Source organism: Pleurodeles waltl, chromosome 7 (genome assembly GCF_031143425.1).
Source record: "Pleurodeles waltl isolate 20211129_DDA chromosome 7, aPleWal1.hap1.20221129, whole genome shotgun sequence".
Lineage (NCBI taxonomy): Eukaryota > Metazoa > Chordata > Amphibia > Caudata > Salamandridae > Pleurodeles > Pleurodeles waltl.
The window spans coordinates 1273084054-1273099409 of record NC_090446.1 but is presented as its reverse complement, the minus strand read 5'-3'; the positions used below and the strand labels follow the sequence as shown (position 1 = coordinate 1273099409).

The window sequence follows — 15356 nt, the reverse complement described above, 5'->3', positions numbered from 1 at the left end:
GAACATTCCGGTGAGGAGTTTACAACTGCTAATAGCTCTAACTCGGAGAAATGCGAGACCCGTTGCATTGCAAATGCTTGTTACTTTTGTAAACCATTGTTCGGTTGCCTGGACCCTCTGCACAATGTGCCTTGCTTTGCACACTACATAGAGAGCCACCCTCCTGCAGGGGCAGAGGTCATGGGTCAGGTGTACATCTACCCTGGTTCCATTGGTGTTTTTATTCCCTTTTGTTTACACTGGACTAGTCTTTTCACAACACGTTTCTTAAGCCATGTTTGTGGGAAACAAACGTAGAAAATGCTGCAAACTGTTCTATTAGAATTGTCTAAGAACGCCATGAGCCCTAAAATATATACCAGGGAAAAGGAGACGGAATATTTAAGATTACTCATTGACTACCTATTCTGGGTCTCTGATCTGGGAACTAAATATTCTTGCTAAAATAATGTTATGCGCGAGTTCGGTTGGGCCGGTTGAAGTATTGTTCTTCTACTTGTGGTACTTCTTGGTTGAAAGACTGCTGCTGTGAAAGGGCATACACAGTTGCAAGCTGACAGGTGCAAGATTTAAAGACCGGCTCCCCACACCTAGAAACGCACATCAAACATGGGTCAGTGCTTGAAAACCTTTCTAAATCTCCCTCGAAGGATCTCAGAGCTGATTAAAAAAATCAACAGCTTCACCCTTCATTTAGTGCTGTTAGGGAAGTTTATGAAGCAGAAACCTAATTTCGATTTGCAGAGAGGGTGTTGCACAAAGAAGCAGGTCCGTGCCACAAAGAGTACAGAGGTATGGGTGGGTCAAAGTTTAGATAAAGCAAGGAGATGGGAGTACTAGACCATGACTGGGTTCTGGGCCTGTGAATGAAGGGTTGTCTACTTAAAAACAGGATCGGTGTCGTCTCGCCCTGCTTGACGACAGCTTTCTTCCATTTCAGCAGCAATGTGGGGTAAAACAAAAAGGCTAGCTTGTTCTTGGCCATTTGGTTAGTTCATTGCTGTTGGTGCAATTGGGAATCCAAACCATTTGTTTCGTTGCTCTGCTTGATGATAATGAATTAGAAAAGGGAAGTTGGACATTTTTATTGGGGGTAGCGGACGTTTGGAAATGTATTGTATTGCATACTATGGTTTCATTCCAAAATATATTTTCTACAGGTTGTACGTTGGGTGTCCTGCCAGCACAAAACTCCTGCTCTCTGTCACTGCATGTCTGTCCATCTGTAAAGTCAAGGAGTACGGACAGAGTGAATGACTCTTGTGCTGCTGTTTCCACTCAGGCATCCAATTAGGGACAGACAATAGCATAGTGAACACCCCATTTGTAACTGGTTTGCTTCTGTCTGCTAAGAAGAAGGATGTCTTTGGTTAAACTCTGAGGCTTTGTAGCTCCAATGGAAACCATGAACTGCAAAAACAACAAAAAAGAGACCTACATTTTTTTTCTTTGAGCCATCAAAGAATCATTCCTGTTTGGAGCCGAAATCCGCAGTTTGGTATAGAAGTTGCAACATGGGCGAGGAACAGTACAGTGCACTCTCTGATAAACTACATCCCTCTGATGTGGCCTTTCCAGCCGCAGTCACATGTATTTCTAACTATTGCTTTTTCCTGACTTTCCAAGGGGGAAAAGGGTATTAATTCTCCCCTGGGGGAGGGAGGTTCTGTGTACATCTTGAAGAGTCAGATCCCCGAGTGCACTGTGGTCTACCACATCTGAGGTCGGGGTGACCCTACCTTATCAAGTGGGATTAAGGCACATCCGAACCAACTGCCTTCAGGAGGCCTCCCTTCCGGGGGAATGTGCAGTGCTTAATTTGTGCTTGTTGTTTCCGGTGCTGAGCACCAGCACTTATTTGTGAGGGCCGGCGCTTAGTCTTATGCCTCAAGCATTTGCTGCGAGCAAAAGACACATATGGGAAAGACGGAAGAAGGAAAAACGAAAAAGCGTCATAAAGGGAGAAAGTAGAAAGTTGCAGGATGAGCTGAAGGGGCAGGGGTGGCCGTAAATGGACTGAAGAGGCCCGAGATGGCTTCAGGATTACGCTGCCTCAGTATTCAGTGCTGGCAGATTTAAATTACAGCATCCTCGTGTTTAAGAGAAGTGCTTTGAGCACCGGCACCTCTTTATTTACAAATTAAGCACTGGGAATGTGACATTACGATACTGTGATTCCAGGTCTGCAAACTGACTGCTCCCACGGCCTGCAGCTAGTGACTGTTTCGATCATACTATACCTCTGTGACAGCGAGTTAAATGCTCACTGCTGACAACTGTGTGTACCCGGTCATTAGTCACTAAGGCTCGAAAGCAGGCAGGACCGCCCATGAGTGACACGATAATTTTCAGTATGACTTGTAAAAGACCATTTCGCTTTCAGGAGAAGCCCTCATATGCTGAAAAAATACACCTTTCGGGCCTTGTTTAGTAGTTTGGTACCATACAACCACTAAGGGGCATTCTATGGTCTTTCCAAGGCTTAAGGAAACGCTAGGTTGTGGGACTGACATAACTTGCTCCCCCCGAAACAAGCCCAGTCCCACCATTCACAGACCTCACCAGCTGCCATTGGCTGTCTAACACAAGAAAATCGTTCTAAAATCCATTAGTTTTCCCTGCAGAGACCTACTGGCTTTTCCAAAGATTGTTAACATTTAACACAGGTAATTGCTACTATGTCATATATTGTGGTAAGTTCCTTTACTAAAATCAGAGTGTGCACAAGTTCAACTTGTGTTAAAAGCAGCTCACATTGTGTTCAGCACTTTTCTAACACTAGCACACAGTTCTAAACAAATCTATATAGTTGAAGATATTTAATTCCACTAGGTCAAACTTCAGTAGACTTCAGTGCATTGGCTGCATTTCATAAAGGTATAGTAAGACATTGAGGAATGAAAAGAAAAAAAGGTAGATTGTATACGACAGACCCCCTTGTGTTTTTTCAGCAATTTACGAAAAATAATTGCATTTATTTATTTTAATTACTGAGACAACTTTTCCTATAACAATGGCCAAACCTGTCCTAATATAACAGGAGAAATGAGTGCATTATTTCTCGTATCATGCGGTTTTTAGTGTTTTAAAACCCAAACCTGCATGTTTTCCTCAAAACCTTGTGACAGGTGCTATCTATTGCACCTGATAACGTGCCCTGGGGTACCGTTACTTACGAGGTGCGATAAATGCTATTTTGTTTCCACAAAAACTTGTAATCAGACCCTCTGTGATATCAGTGTTTACTGGATGTGATTAACACAGCACCCTATTCCTCAGTACTTGGAATCAGTGCCCAACTGGTGTGAAAGTGACTTGTGATAATTGGGGTTCTGGGCTGGTTGTAGGGACATAATATTATTGTTGTATTTACTATTTTTTTGAATTTTGCTAACTTTTACTTCCCCAATGTAGAATACTTTGGAAAACATGAGGCAGAAAATCGTGACTGAGTTCGAGGAACTGCGGAAGTTTCTGAATAACCAGGAGCGCCTCCTCTTGAGCAGGCTAGAAAAGATGGACAGCAAACTGGCCACAGCAGAAAAAGCGAAAATGAGCGAATTGTCGGGTCGAATTTCCTCTCTAGGTAACCTAGTGGCCGAGATCGAGGAGAAGTGCAAGCTGGCTGCAGGAGACTTCATGAAGGTGAGAGCAGCTTTTGAACAATATTTATTTTCCTGTTTTACCGAAGAATATAATTTTGCCAGAAATGGTGCCCCCTCTCATTAAAATATCCTATCAGCGAAATCACCCGTTCCATTTAATTTAACAGCAGTTTCCCTTTGGGACTTCATTGTGAGACCAGTTACAGCGAGAAACTGGTGATATTTTTTATTACTACCACACAACACCCAATGTTTCCCTTTCATTGCCTCTGTTGGTAGGACCATTGCAACAGACGCAAAAGCGGGGATCATTGGTAGTCGTGTGCCTGATTGATCAATTGTTTTCCGCTAATTCTCGATAAGTGATTTCACAGCAGTTTGTATGTGATTTCCAGCAGAAGGAAAAACTCATGAGGCCAAAGCAGAAGCGAAGGACGAGATGTCTTGGTACTACCTCTAAGGGCCAGATTACTTGCAAAACTGGATCCTTTGCGACCCCAAAACCGTACAAAACACAAAATGCGATTTGGTAACATTTTACCAAATCGCAGTTTGAGTTTGTGACTATGAGCCATATGTACAAACACATTTTCCCATAGACACAGAATGGGTAAAACCATTTGCTACATCTGGCCCTATATACTGAATCGCTGTTTGGAAGGGATGTGGTTAAGGCATCCCTTTCAAAGAGCAATTCGCAATGGGTTATAGCAACATTTTGCTACCAAAATCCTGTCTCAAAACAAAATATTTTACCCATCACAGAAAGGTAATGGCAACTCATTCCCAAATAGAAAAGATTCCCACAGTGACCCTTTCCCCTTTATGAATGTTTAATAAACATTTTTTAGGAGTAGGCAGTGGTTCGTGGAACCACACCTGAATCATAAAAAATGGTTGTAAAAGGGTTTTTCTTTTTTTTAATGCAACGGTAAAACAGGCTGCATTTCAACCAACAACAAAAAATACTGCTATATTGAAAAACACTCACAGCAGGCCACCATCCTTGTGATTGAATCCAATCTTTGTGGGTCACAAATTGCCACCTACCTCATGCATAATAAGGAGGATGGTGGATTGCAACACACTACAAATGGTGATTTTGCAAACAAACCCATTCATTCATAGCTAAGTTTGTAGAATCGGAATCTAGTAAGTAAAAGTCAGTGCGCAATTTGCGACCACTTTTACGTAATAAGTAATTAGTATATCTGTACTAATGCCTGCATTGTTTGTTCCTCTCATAGGCCTATGGTGCCTTCATTGTTTAGTTCTGCCACTTGTTCTTCTCTTTGCTTTAAGTTGGATGAAATAAGCAGAGGTCTCTAAAGGGACGTGGCCTAAGAAGCGTAGCTAGGAATCCTTAACAAGAGGTGCGGCTTATATAATGAAGGGCATGGCTTAAAATGTGTGAACTAGATATAATCCTGTACTTCCCATAGCGTGGTACCCAACCATTATTTTAGCACTTTCTGTAATTCCATGGAGGCATATCACACAGTAACGGACTTGCACCTAAAATGTGTAGAACCTATTGGCTTAGCCAATGCTTGTTAGCAGTATCAAATAAATGAGTAACAACAATACTTTGGTTGTGAATAATAACAATAGAAAATGTTTCAATTCTGAAAAAATGGGGCAGTGAATTAAATATTACTAAAGTTTTTATAGAGATAGTAGTCTTTGGAGTGTCTCAATCACTCCATTCTTCCCTTTACTACACTTGGTAGTTCAAACGTATTCCCTTTTTCTGACCACAGGTTTCTAAAATCCGTAACTGATATATCTCATAACTCACCTCTATTCTCTTCAGCACCCTCTTTTCACTCTTATGCATTTACTGCATTGCATCCCTCCGCTTCACCAACCCCACTTTACATGCGACAAACCTGCTTATCTGTAAGCACTGTATTATCTTTTACTTTCACCTTGTGCAAATATTTTGACAGCTGTGTACCTCATTCTCACATGCTCACATTACAACTGGAACATACGACCATTGCTCTGTGTGATCTGCAGAGAGGCCAAAGAATGAATGAGTATGTGTTATGAACACCTCTGTAACTCTGTAGCCCACTAGCTTGTACTCTAGCAGTGCCTTCAGTCTCAGCTCCAGAGCTGTCAATCATGGCCCTTATAAACACTATCTACAACTTGAACTCACAAAGAGTTTGTGTGACTGTTGTGCAAATCCTATTATCGTAATAAGAGTGCATGTGTTTTTAGGGCAGCAGCACCACTGCATGCGGCTGACTGAGTCAATCTCCCAGCGTCTGGAAGCTGTTGGCCTAACTCTGGTTTAGCTCGCAGTGCCTCATCCAGCCTAGGGAAGGAGGAGGTGATTTGTGGCAACCTAAAACCTGACACTCTGACTTGTCAGGGAAGTCATGGGGAACAGATCACACCCCTTTCGCACAGTTACTCAAAGACTCACACATGCCAAAGGCAGAATGAAAAATGCAAGATGGATTTCATTGCATTTATTGAAGCAATTGCATCCGATGATGAAAAACATGAGCTCTGATAATTAAGCAGATGAAACATAATACAGTGATCATAGTTACTATCTGTGAGAAGAAGAGAAACAACCCGCCATTTTGTATGATCCTAAAACCCTATAGATTCATACCTACACCATATGTCTAAAATCTGAGAGCATATCAGTGGTAACCCTCTGCCTTTCCCAGTCTAAAGAAGAACCCCAACCGCATACTTGAAAAGGATGGCAAGGATCTGGCTGATGTCTGGATGGCAATCTCCTCAGTTGGCTGAAGAGTCAGTGCCAGGAGCAGAGAAACTGTCAATGGAATGGTGTATGTCGCAGAACGGCCATGACTGGGATGCCTTCTGTTCTCTCCTGGCCTATGTGGTGTTTACATAATAAATCTTGCAATGTTCGAAGAAAAGGCCTGACATGAAAATGAGGGACTGACTCTTCAGCTCCTGGTGCGGCAATACAAATTAGAATATCATATACGGAACATGACAGCCTTGAAAAGACACAAAATAAAATGCTTGCAAAGGACTAATAAAGTGTGCAGTGTTACCAACTATGTCTTCTCAGACAAAAGCAGCTGATTAAAATATAAAAACAATGAGCTGAAAGCTGGCTATGCTAAAAAATATGAAAATGAATAAACCTTGTCTACGATAAGGGCACTGGCATTGGGCCTAATGCTAAAATAAGGGTGTCCAACCAGGCACTAAGGAGAATCCACAACATGCCTATCTTCACAGTTTGCAAAAATTAGAGATGAAAAGCATCCTGGAAAAAGCAAGCACTTCTGGGAATGCGAAATTAAGTAAAGCGTATTTTTGCCTTTAGAATTAAGGACATGAATATAGGGCCCTACAGGCCCTAGTTACAATGTCAGGTTCTAATTACTACTTAGTCTGATACCAGGAGTGCCTGCATCCCACTTAAAGCCCTGGTTCAGCCCCTGCTACATTGCCACTCTTAGATCTGCCCCCTTGCAAAATTGGTTTGCTTCAGGAAGATACATTGCTGAACCACCTGTTCTATCATCATGACAAAGGACAAAGTCCTTGTTTATACTACTAAGGCCACATAAGTGTCAGCACTGCTGTGGTGAAATTGTTTGATGTGAATCCCTAGTGATCTCATTGGGGTCTCAGGAACTGTTGGTGAGAGTGCCACATGGCGGGGATTAAAGAGGGGGGGCGTGCACCTTACTCTATTTAACGTTTACCCCACTATCTCTACTTGCCGATGCCTTCGGAACAAAAGTAATCTCCTGTGCTGTCGATACTTAGCTGCTGTTCTCCAGGGCAGGGAGGTAGAGTTCCCTAGCGAGATCCTGTCTAACAGCCATTTTCTAGTGGTTAACTCACCATAAGCTTAAATGAAATGCAGATAAGACTGAACTGCTATTTTCCGGTCTTAAGTCCCCCGAGACATGGCAGACCTTTTGGCCAGCTGACAGTCCCCACCAGGTGTCAGAGAAGTTCACTAAAGAATTTGGGTGTCAAGTTCAATGACTGTCTCTCTTTCCAACCTGAGGTTAAAATGGTGGTGGGGACTGTTTTGGACTGCAGCATATTTTAAGGGAGTTTCTGCTCATTTGTAGACAGGTAACAGGTCATACAGGTACTGATAACATCTAAGCTGGATTACGGTTACGCCCAGTATTTGGGTCTCGCTGACTATCTTATTAGTATGTTTCAGGAGATCCCGAACTTAGAGGCCTAGAGGCCTGCACCCTTCTGGGCCTGCATCTGAAAACACTGGCTCCCTGTAGAGAAGAGAATGTTATTTCAAACACTTGTGTTGGTCCACAGGCCTCTCCACCACACATTTGCAGGTTATCTCAGGGCAAGGATTAGCTTCTACGTCCCTTCAAGGAACCTTTGATCAGCCAACAGACTCCTGGCCAGAATCACTAGGATTTGGCATACCAGGACTGGGGAAAGGTCCTTTTCTTTCTAAGGGCTGTCAGCATCCTCTTAAGTTACAAGCTATTGCTGCAACCTCTCTCTCTGTTCATGAAAAAACTGAAAATGTGGCTCTTTAATCAGGATTAATTGGCTGGAATACACTCAGCAGTGATGGTTTGTGTGCAGAGCGCCAGGACACTCCTTGGAATAACAGTGCTCTATATAAGTTACCTTTCATTCATTTATTCATCAGTTCACTGACAACTGCACCATCATAACTGCTTTAGATATACATTGTTTTGCACAAGGCAGGGCATGTAAAAGAGGTTGTTTACCTGCAGATGCCTGTCTTCTTGGAATGTAGAGGAAGTGATCTGTGTTCCTTGGATGCTGCACAGCTAATCAAAAATATTTGAAGAGGTCACACAGTGTTAAACGTTGGTGTAGGTAAAGATGGTGAAAGCTTAAAAGTAAATTTTCAACTTAGAAATGTCACCAGTAGATTTGGGTCTTTTCTCTATGTTTTATAAAAACTGAGTTGTTTAACCACGGTCAAAGCCTAGGAGAAAGAAGACACCGGAACCACAGGCCATATCATACTTGGGGTTGCAATGCACCTGTTTGTGATGCAATGCGCCTTTGAGGTGCATGAGGTGATACGCAAGAACTCAGCTGGAGGAAGATCCTTCTCTTATCTTGCTGCAAAGACCTAGAACGCTCTCCCGCTACATCTGAGGCAATCACCCTCACTACCTCAATTCAAGAAGGACCTGAAGACGTGGCACTTTGACTAAACTCCTACTACCCCCAAGCACTTTGAAACCCTCACGGGTGATTAGCTTCGCTCTACGAGGACCTTGATTGATTGCTTTATTGAGGTACTGGGAGTCTTGTGTGCCTCAGTAGCTGTCTGGCTGTGGAGAGGAGTTAAAAGCCTGCATTTACTTTTTGAACCCAAAAAGCTGTGTTCCATTATCGGCTCTAAGCTTCCTCTCCACACTGAGTTTGTGGTACTCCTAAAGACTTCTGAAACATAATTTGGTTGTAATCCTGCTATGAACCAAAAAGTACTGAGCTATAAAATGATCCGTGAAATTTTTAACCAGAACAAGTTAAAATAAAAAACAAACATGATTTTTCCAGACTGAAGAAGTGCTTGTTCCTGCTTTGAGAAAATCCATCTCTTCAAAGATCTACCTCTGCATGTAAGGGCAACCACAGTTTGGGCACTTGCTGCCCTTATCATCTTCACCTTGTATATGTCAGGCCTCCTGTATTTGTTGTACGTTTTCATAATAAACAGACTGGATCTATAGCATCTGGTGTGACCTGTATCCTTTATCCTTGCCTCAACAAAATAACCAATCCAGGCCTTCTATATTGAACATTCTCTTCCTGCAAGGGAGCCATCAAGTATTCAGTAAAATATTTGTAAATATGCATGAAACTAGAGATGGCAACAAATATATTCCCCCTCTTAAGAATACCTAACCAGGATTCTTAGTGCAAAGCTTCTACCACCAGTGTTTTGTCAGGAAGGTATCCAACACAAGGCCCCTTCCACGTTGTAATAATCTATGGGAAACTCATATAACTTAATTATCAGTCTACAAGCTTTAGTTAACGCGGTGTAATACCAATTTACCGTTGAAGACCTATTGGCTTTAACCTCTGTTTTTGACTACAAATAAGTCAGCTTACTGCCTTTCAGAGTACGTTTCATGACAAACAGATCAGACCTATGGCACCCAAAATAACTTTCCCAGTGAACCAATCAGGGCTATAGTTTTTACCAGCAGTAGGCCTGAGTTTGTTTCTGGGGACAATAGTACCCTTGATCAGGGCGGGTTCTTTTTTTGGGTCCCTCTTAAGCATAGCCGCTAGGATAGGTGGGAGGAGCGCAGGACATGTCCCTGTAGTCACTCATTCGTCAAGGGTAACATGTCTTTGTCCACACCTACTTGGTCTGCTTTCAGCTCTGGGCTGGCTGACCAGCTATTGACTTTTTGCATGGCAGATACGTGTTGTATGTTTTTGTTGTGTCCTAACCAAATTTAGTTAGGTTTAAAAAAAATACCACAGGCATCATTTCCCAGTCCTGAGGAAAGCCTTGGGCCCTGTGGCCACTCTCACGTAGGGTTGAAAAATGTTGACTTAACACACATGGTGTAGGATCATTATTTCCATAGGCACCCCCATTATTATTATTTTAATCTTACCAGAAATACAGTGAATAGAGGGATACCTTGGTGTTTTGAGGTATTTTTGTGTTATCAGGAGAATTATCCTAAGTGCTCATTGAATTATGGTTGAGCCCATCCTGTCTGTAGGGCCCAGGATGAGAACCGATGATGACGCATGACACTAATAAGGTGTATGAGGGTATACCTAAGACCACTATGGTTATATCCACTTGACATGGGTTTAGCTTCACTTCATTTGCACTGTCCCTCCTGCAGTGATTACAGGAGGAACAGCAAAATGTATAGAATACTTTGTTGTGGATTTTATTGTAGAAGGGAGGACGCATCCTATACTCACACTTCTCAGCTCCTCTGGAACTCTGGGTTATTATCTGAGGATCTTCAGTCTGTGTATGGATAGGGGCTAGAACTCGCCAGGAGTAAAATGAGCCCAGGATTGTCCAAATTGTCCGGACAGAGCCTGAGTTATGGTTAAGATTGGTGACCTTTTAATCCTAGAGAGAAACCACGTGTGTGGATCTTCAATGAATGAGCAGAAAATAGTCCTGGGTCAGGCCAGGGCCTGGGGTTCGGTGCAAGAAGTGTTTTAGTAATTAATTGAATTTTACTAATTAGTGGCCTCGCTCCCTCTCCCCATGTCCGTGTCTGGGGGAGCACGGTGGCCACCATATAACAAACCCCCTGCGTGCATGGAGCGGGTGGTGGGGAAGAGCTGTCTGTTTCAGTAGCAGAAAGCTGGATGCTGCTTCAGTAGGGGCAGCCTGGGGTGGGTTTCCTGTGCTGCCCCCAACAAATGGAAGCATGTAATGTACCCAAGTAGGACCGGGATCCCCCCAAACATAAAAGATGTTCAGGTGGCCAGCACAGCGGGAGACCTGCTGTTATGATAATCACTGCTTCCTGGACAGAGATCCCCATAATGCCTCAGGAGAGGCTAACATATACATTTTTCTTGACTTATGGTGACTCCAAACTGGGCTGGGGCACCACCAGTGTCAAAAAGAAAGAGTGAGGGAGGCTGCAGAAGGGCAGCAGCTCCTCTCAAAACCTTTTTTTATTATAAAACAAACAAACCCTATATTTGCAGGGTCTTAAAATGTAGTACCCCTAGGATTTTCATCATGATGTTGAAATCACTTCTAAGGTGGAAGTTTTGCTCTACAGTTGGATGCAGTGCTCCCCAGGGACTCGTTCTATGGCTGCATTTTCTGTGGCTTGAAAGTGGTGTTCTCTAGGAGTTTTTTTTATTGCATTTAAGTGGCCTGAAAGTATATAAAATGTGAACATGTGTCATTTTAAAATATTGTATTTAATAATAATACTGTTTATATGTGATCACTGTGTGTATGCACAAAATGATGGTCTTTTTAACTTGAGGCTTGTTGTTTTTGTAATAAAGTGAACCCTTGATAAGGCCAATCAGCCTGTTTTATCTACAGTAATAGCCCCCTATGTTGTAATGTGTTGCCTGGTATAGGTGGCGGGGCACAAGGGTTTTGAGGGTCATGACCTTTAGAGGTCAATTGTGATTACATGATGTAATCCAAGGTATTTTTGATCTGCCTTATTATATATTTGTAAATGAATGCATAGGATTTAGTAATGTGTGCTTGTGTAAAAAATCTGCTTTTCCTTTTCTAAAGAAAAATCACTGTTTAAACAATCATTTATTAAGTGTTATTATTGAATGCCTGTGAATTGTGATTACTAGCCCATAGCGCCTCCCCTGAGTAGGCTTTGGACTGCTCTGCTTTGCTAACTTGAGAGATTCATGCACTACAATGGGGTGTTTAGTCCCATGTCGGGGGAAATTGTAGACCTACTACTTGCACATGCCTCACATCCTGCATAAATAATAGCCTAATTTTCCAAAGCAAACAATATACAACCACTCTAAAGAGGGCTTAGGAAAGATTAGTACTAAGGCAATATTCAACTCCACGTGTTTCTCAGTGAAGGTAACCAACACCAAAAACGTGAATACTATGGTATCTGCCCCTAGAGCATTTAACACCATGCAATCATAAAACACCCTAGGCCCATTGGCTTTAAGGAACACTTTTCACAATAAATTGGTTGGGCTTACTGCCTTTATCATAACTTTTTCCTAACAAATATATATGACCTATGGCATGTGACATAACATTTCCCAATGAACTAATCAAGCCTATAGCCTTTATCATTAGTTTGTCACAATAATGGCTTAATTCTGCATAAGCTTTCCTAAAAAGCAACCCTCCGAAATACAGTCATAAAATATAGAATTCTAACTGGGTAGCAATAAATAAGGGCTTCTGAGTGACATATGCTAGATGATGAAAGTGAGGCTGAAGTTGTCTATGATGTCACTCATAACTGTAAGGTGAAAAACACACTTTCTACCCATCTATAATGATATGTCTGGCCCACATTCAACTGATTGAAAGAGGCAGTAGAGTAGTGAGAGTCATAGAAAACTCTGTCACTGTTCTGTCACAAACATAAAATAAAAAGTAAATACTTGGCCTCCTGCTCTTCACGCCTCACCTCTTGCACCTCCTTGCCCCTTCCACTCCCCACAAGCCCTGGTCTCTGCTCTCCAGCAAAGAGCCAGAACTGGACAGCACTCTCCTTTTAGACAAAACCATTAAAAAGACAGAAACACTTTAGCTATGTATTTTCCTGGGTCTGGGCAAACTGACTCCATCTAAATGTCTTCATCAAACAGTTCCTAGGTCTTTCGCAAGGCAAAACCAAACATTTTGCAGGACTGATTTTGGGTTAACCTCGTCCTGATTTGAGATTTCTTTATCGAAAATTATTTAAGTGAATGAAAATACTTAAAATACTCATGAGGTATGATAGAATGTTTTGATGGTGCCCCAATCACTGTGGTAGAGCATTTGGATTTTCAAGAGTCTAGGCTTTAAAGGTAACTTCATCATTGGCCATTCAAAGTTGGTGATATTTTACAATGTGATTGATTTTTGCCAACTGCAACTTCCAGAATATACTAACGTTTCTGTCCGCAACATGGATGATGATTCTTTCTGTGCTTTAGCTTGGCATAAAAGATAGCCTGAAGAATATCCTTTGAGCTTGCATTTTTATGGTAAATGCTTCTTCACGTTTCATGTCAACAAATTTAATTTGGACGATTACTGATGTGACATCAGTTGGTGATGCTGTAAGTGTTATGAGTGGGTGATTTAAGAAGTGAACGAATATTCTATGTGTGAGAAAAACATTAATAATTGCTAAAATACATGTCTGTGATTCGGGAGTGGGGTTTGCGGGATGGAGAGCATGAAAATGTTTTCAGTAAGATCTAACCTTAAGAGAGTTGAAGAAGTTAAGGAGGTGAGTCAGTGACTTGACTTAGTTCCATTTGGGTATGCCTCTTAATTTAATGGTGAGTTTGTCTGCTATAATGTTTCTTGATTTAGATTTTTAGGTACAATTAGTTAACTTTTTTTAGAAGATCAATTTGTTAATTGCTGTTGATTTATTGACATATGAGGCATAGATGGGCCTCACTTGCAGTTATCGGGTTTAAAGTTGTGCTTTAAGTGTGCTGTAGCTCACCAATAATAGCTTTCTAGTTTGTGGATTATTCTGTGACTTTTGTTCGGTTCTGCAGTGTTACTGTTGTTGAATTGATGGTTTTGGCTTTTCTGATAAATGTGTTTTCATATTCCTTATCAGTAGGGTGATGGAACATGGTTGGTAGAGTATTCATGTTCTCTGTGTTATGGGGGGTGGTCGCATGGTTGGTTAGGTACATCAATGCAGGGGCTCAACAGGAAAATGTATGATTCAACAGAAGATAGTGTGTGAGCTTTAGCAAGTTGGTGTGTTTGGTGTGCAGTATAGTGTTGTTGGACCTGGCTTTTTGACAGGGTAATCCCCAAACTTTTTGCCTCCTTCCTCCTATTTTTTTCTGACCTGTTGTTGTTGGCTTTTGACCTCTGGGCACTTTACCACTGCTAACCAATGCTAAAGTGCATATGCTCTCTGTGTAAATTGTACTATTGATTGGGTTATCCATGATTGGCTATTTAATTTACTTGTAAGTCCTTAGTAGAGTGCACTATATGTGCCTAGGGCCTGTAGATTACATGCTACTAGTGGGCATGCAGCACTGGTTGTGCCACCCACTTCAGTAGCCCCTTAACCTTGTCTCCGGTCTGCCATTGCAAGGCCTGTATGTGCAGTTTCACTGCCACTTCGACTTGGCATTTAAAAGTATTTGCCAAGCCTAGAACTCCCCTTTTTCTACATATAAGTCACCCCTAATGTGTGCCCTAGGTAACCCCTAGAGCAGGGTGCTGTGTGGGTAAAAGGCAGGACATGTACCTGTGTAGTTATATGTCCTGGTAGTGTAAAACTCCTAAATTCGTTTTTACACTACTGTGAGGCCTGCTCCCTTCATAGGCTAACATGGGGCTACCCTCATACATTGTTGAAGTGGCAGCTGCTGATCTGAAAGGAGCAGGAAGGTCATATTTGGTATGGCCAGAATGGTAATACAAAATCCTGCTGACTGGTGAAGTCGGAGCTAATATTACTATTCTAGAAATGCCACTTTTAGAAAGTGAGCATTTCTTTGCACTTAAATCTTTCTGTGCCCTTCAATCCACGTCTGGCTAGGTTTAGTTGACAGCTCCTTGTGCATTCCCTCAGACACACCCCAAACACAGGGTACTCGGCCTCACTTGCATACATCTGCATTTTGAATGGGTCTTCCTGGGCTGGGAGGGTGGAGGGCCTGCCCTCACACAAAGGACTGCCACACCCACTACTGGGACCCTGGCAGACAGGATTGAACTGAAAGGGGGCCTGGTGCATTTCTTAGCCACTCTTTGAAGTCACCCCCACTTCAAAGGCACAATTTAGTATAAAACAGGGCCTCTGCCCTACCTCATCAGACACTTGCTGGAGAAGAAACCTGAGCCAGAACCTGCATCCTGCCAAGAAGAACTGCCTGGCTGCCTAAAGGACTCACCTGACTGCTTTCTACAAAGGACTGCTGCCTTGCTGTTACCCTGCTGCCTTGCTGAACTCTTGTCTGGCTGTGAAAGTGTTCTCCAAGGGCTTGGATAGAGCTTGCCTCCTGTTCCCTGAAGTCTCAGGACCAAAAAGACTTGTCTTTTTCATTTGGACTCTTCGTGCG

General features: G+C 42.3%; 1 protein-coding gene across 3 annotated transcripts in view; it reads left to right on the top strand.

Moving 5' to 3' along the window:
- The window catches only part of LOC138246163 (E3 ubiquitin-protein ligase TRIM39-like), a 138694-nt gene that overhangs the window by 55022 nt on the left and 68316 nt on the right, over positions 1-15356 (top strand). For all 3 annotated transcript variants that reach the window (XM_069200473.1, XM_069200472.1, XM_069200471.1), the window contains one exon: positions 3415-3645. In XM_069200473.1, the coding sequence (XP_069056574.1) occupies positions 3415-3645 (231 nt within the window). The remainder of the gene's footprint in view (positions 1-3414; positions 3646-15356) is intronic.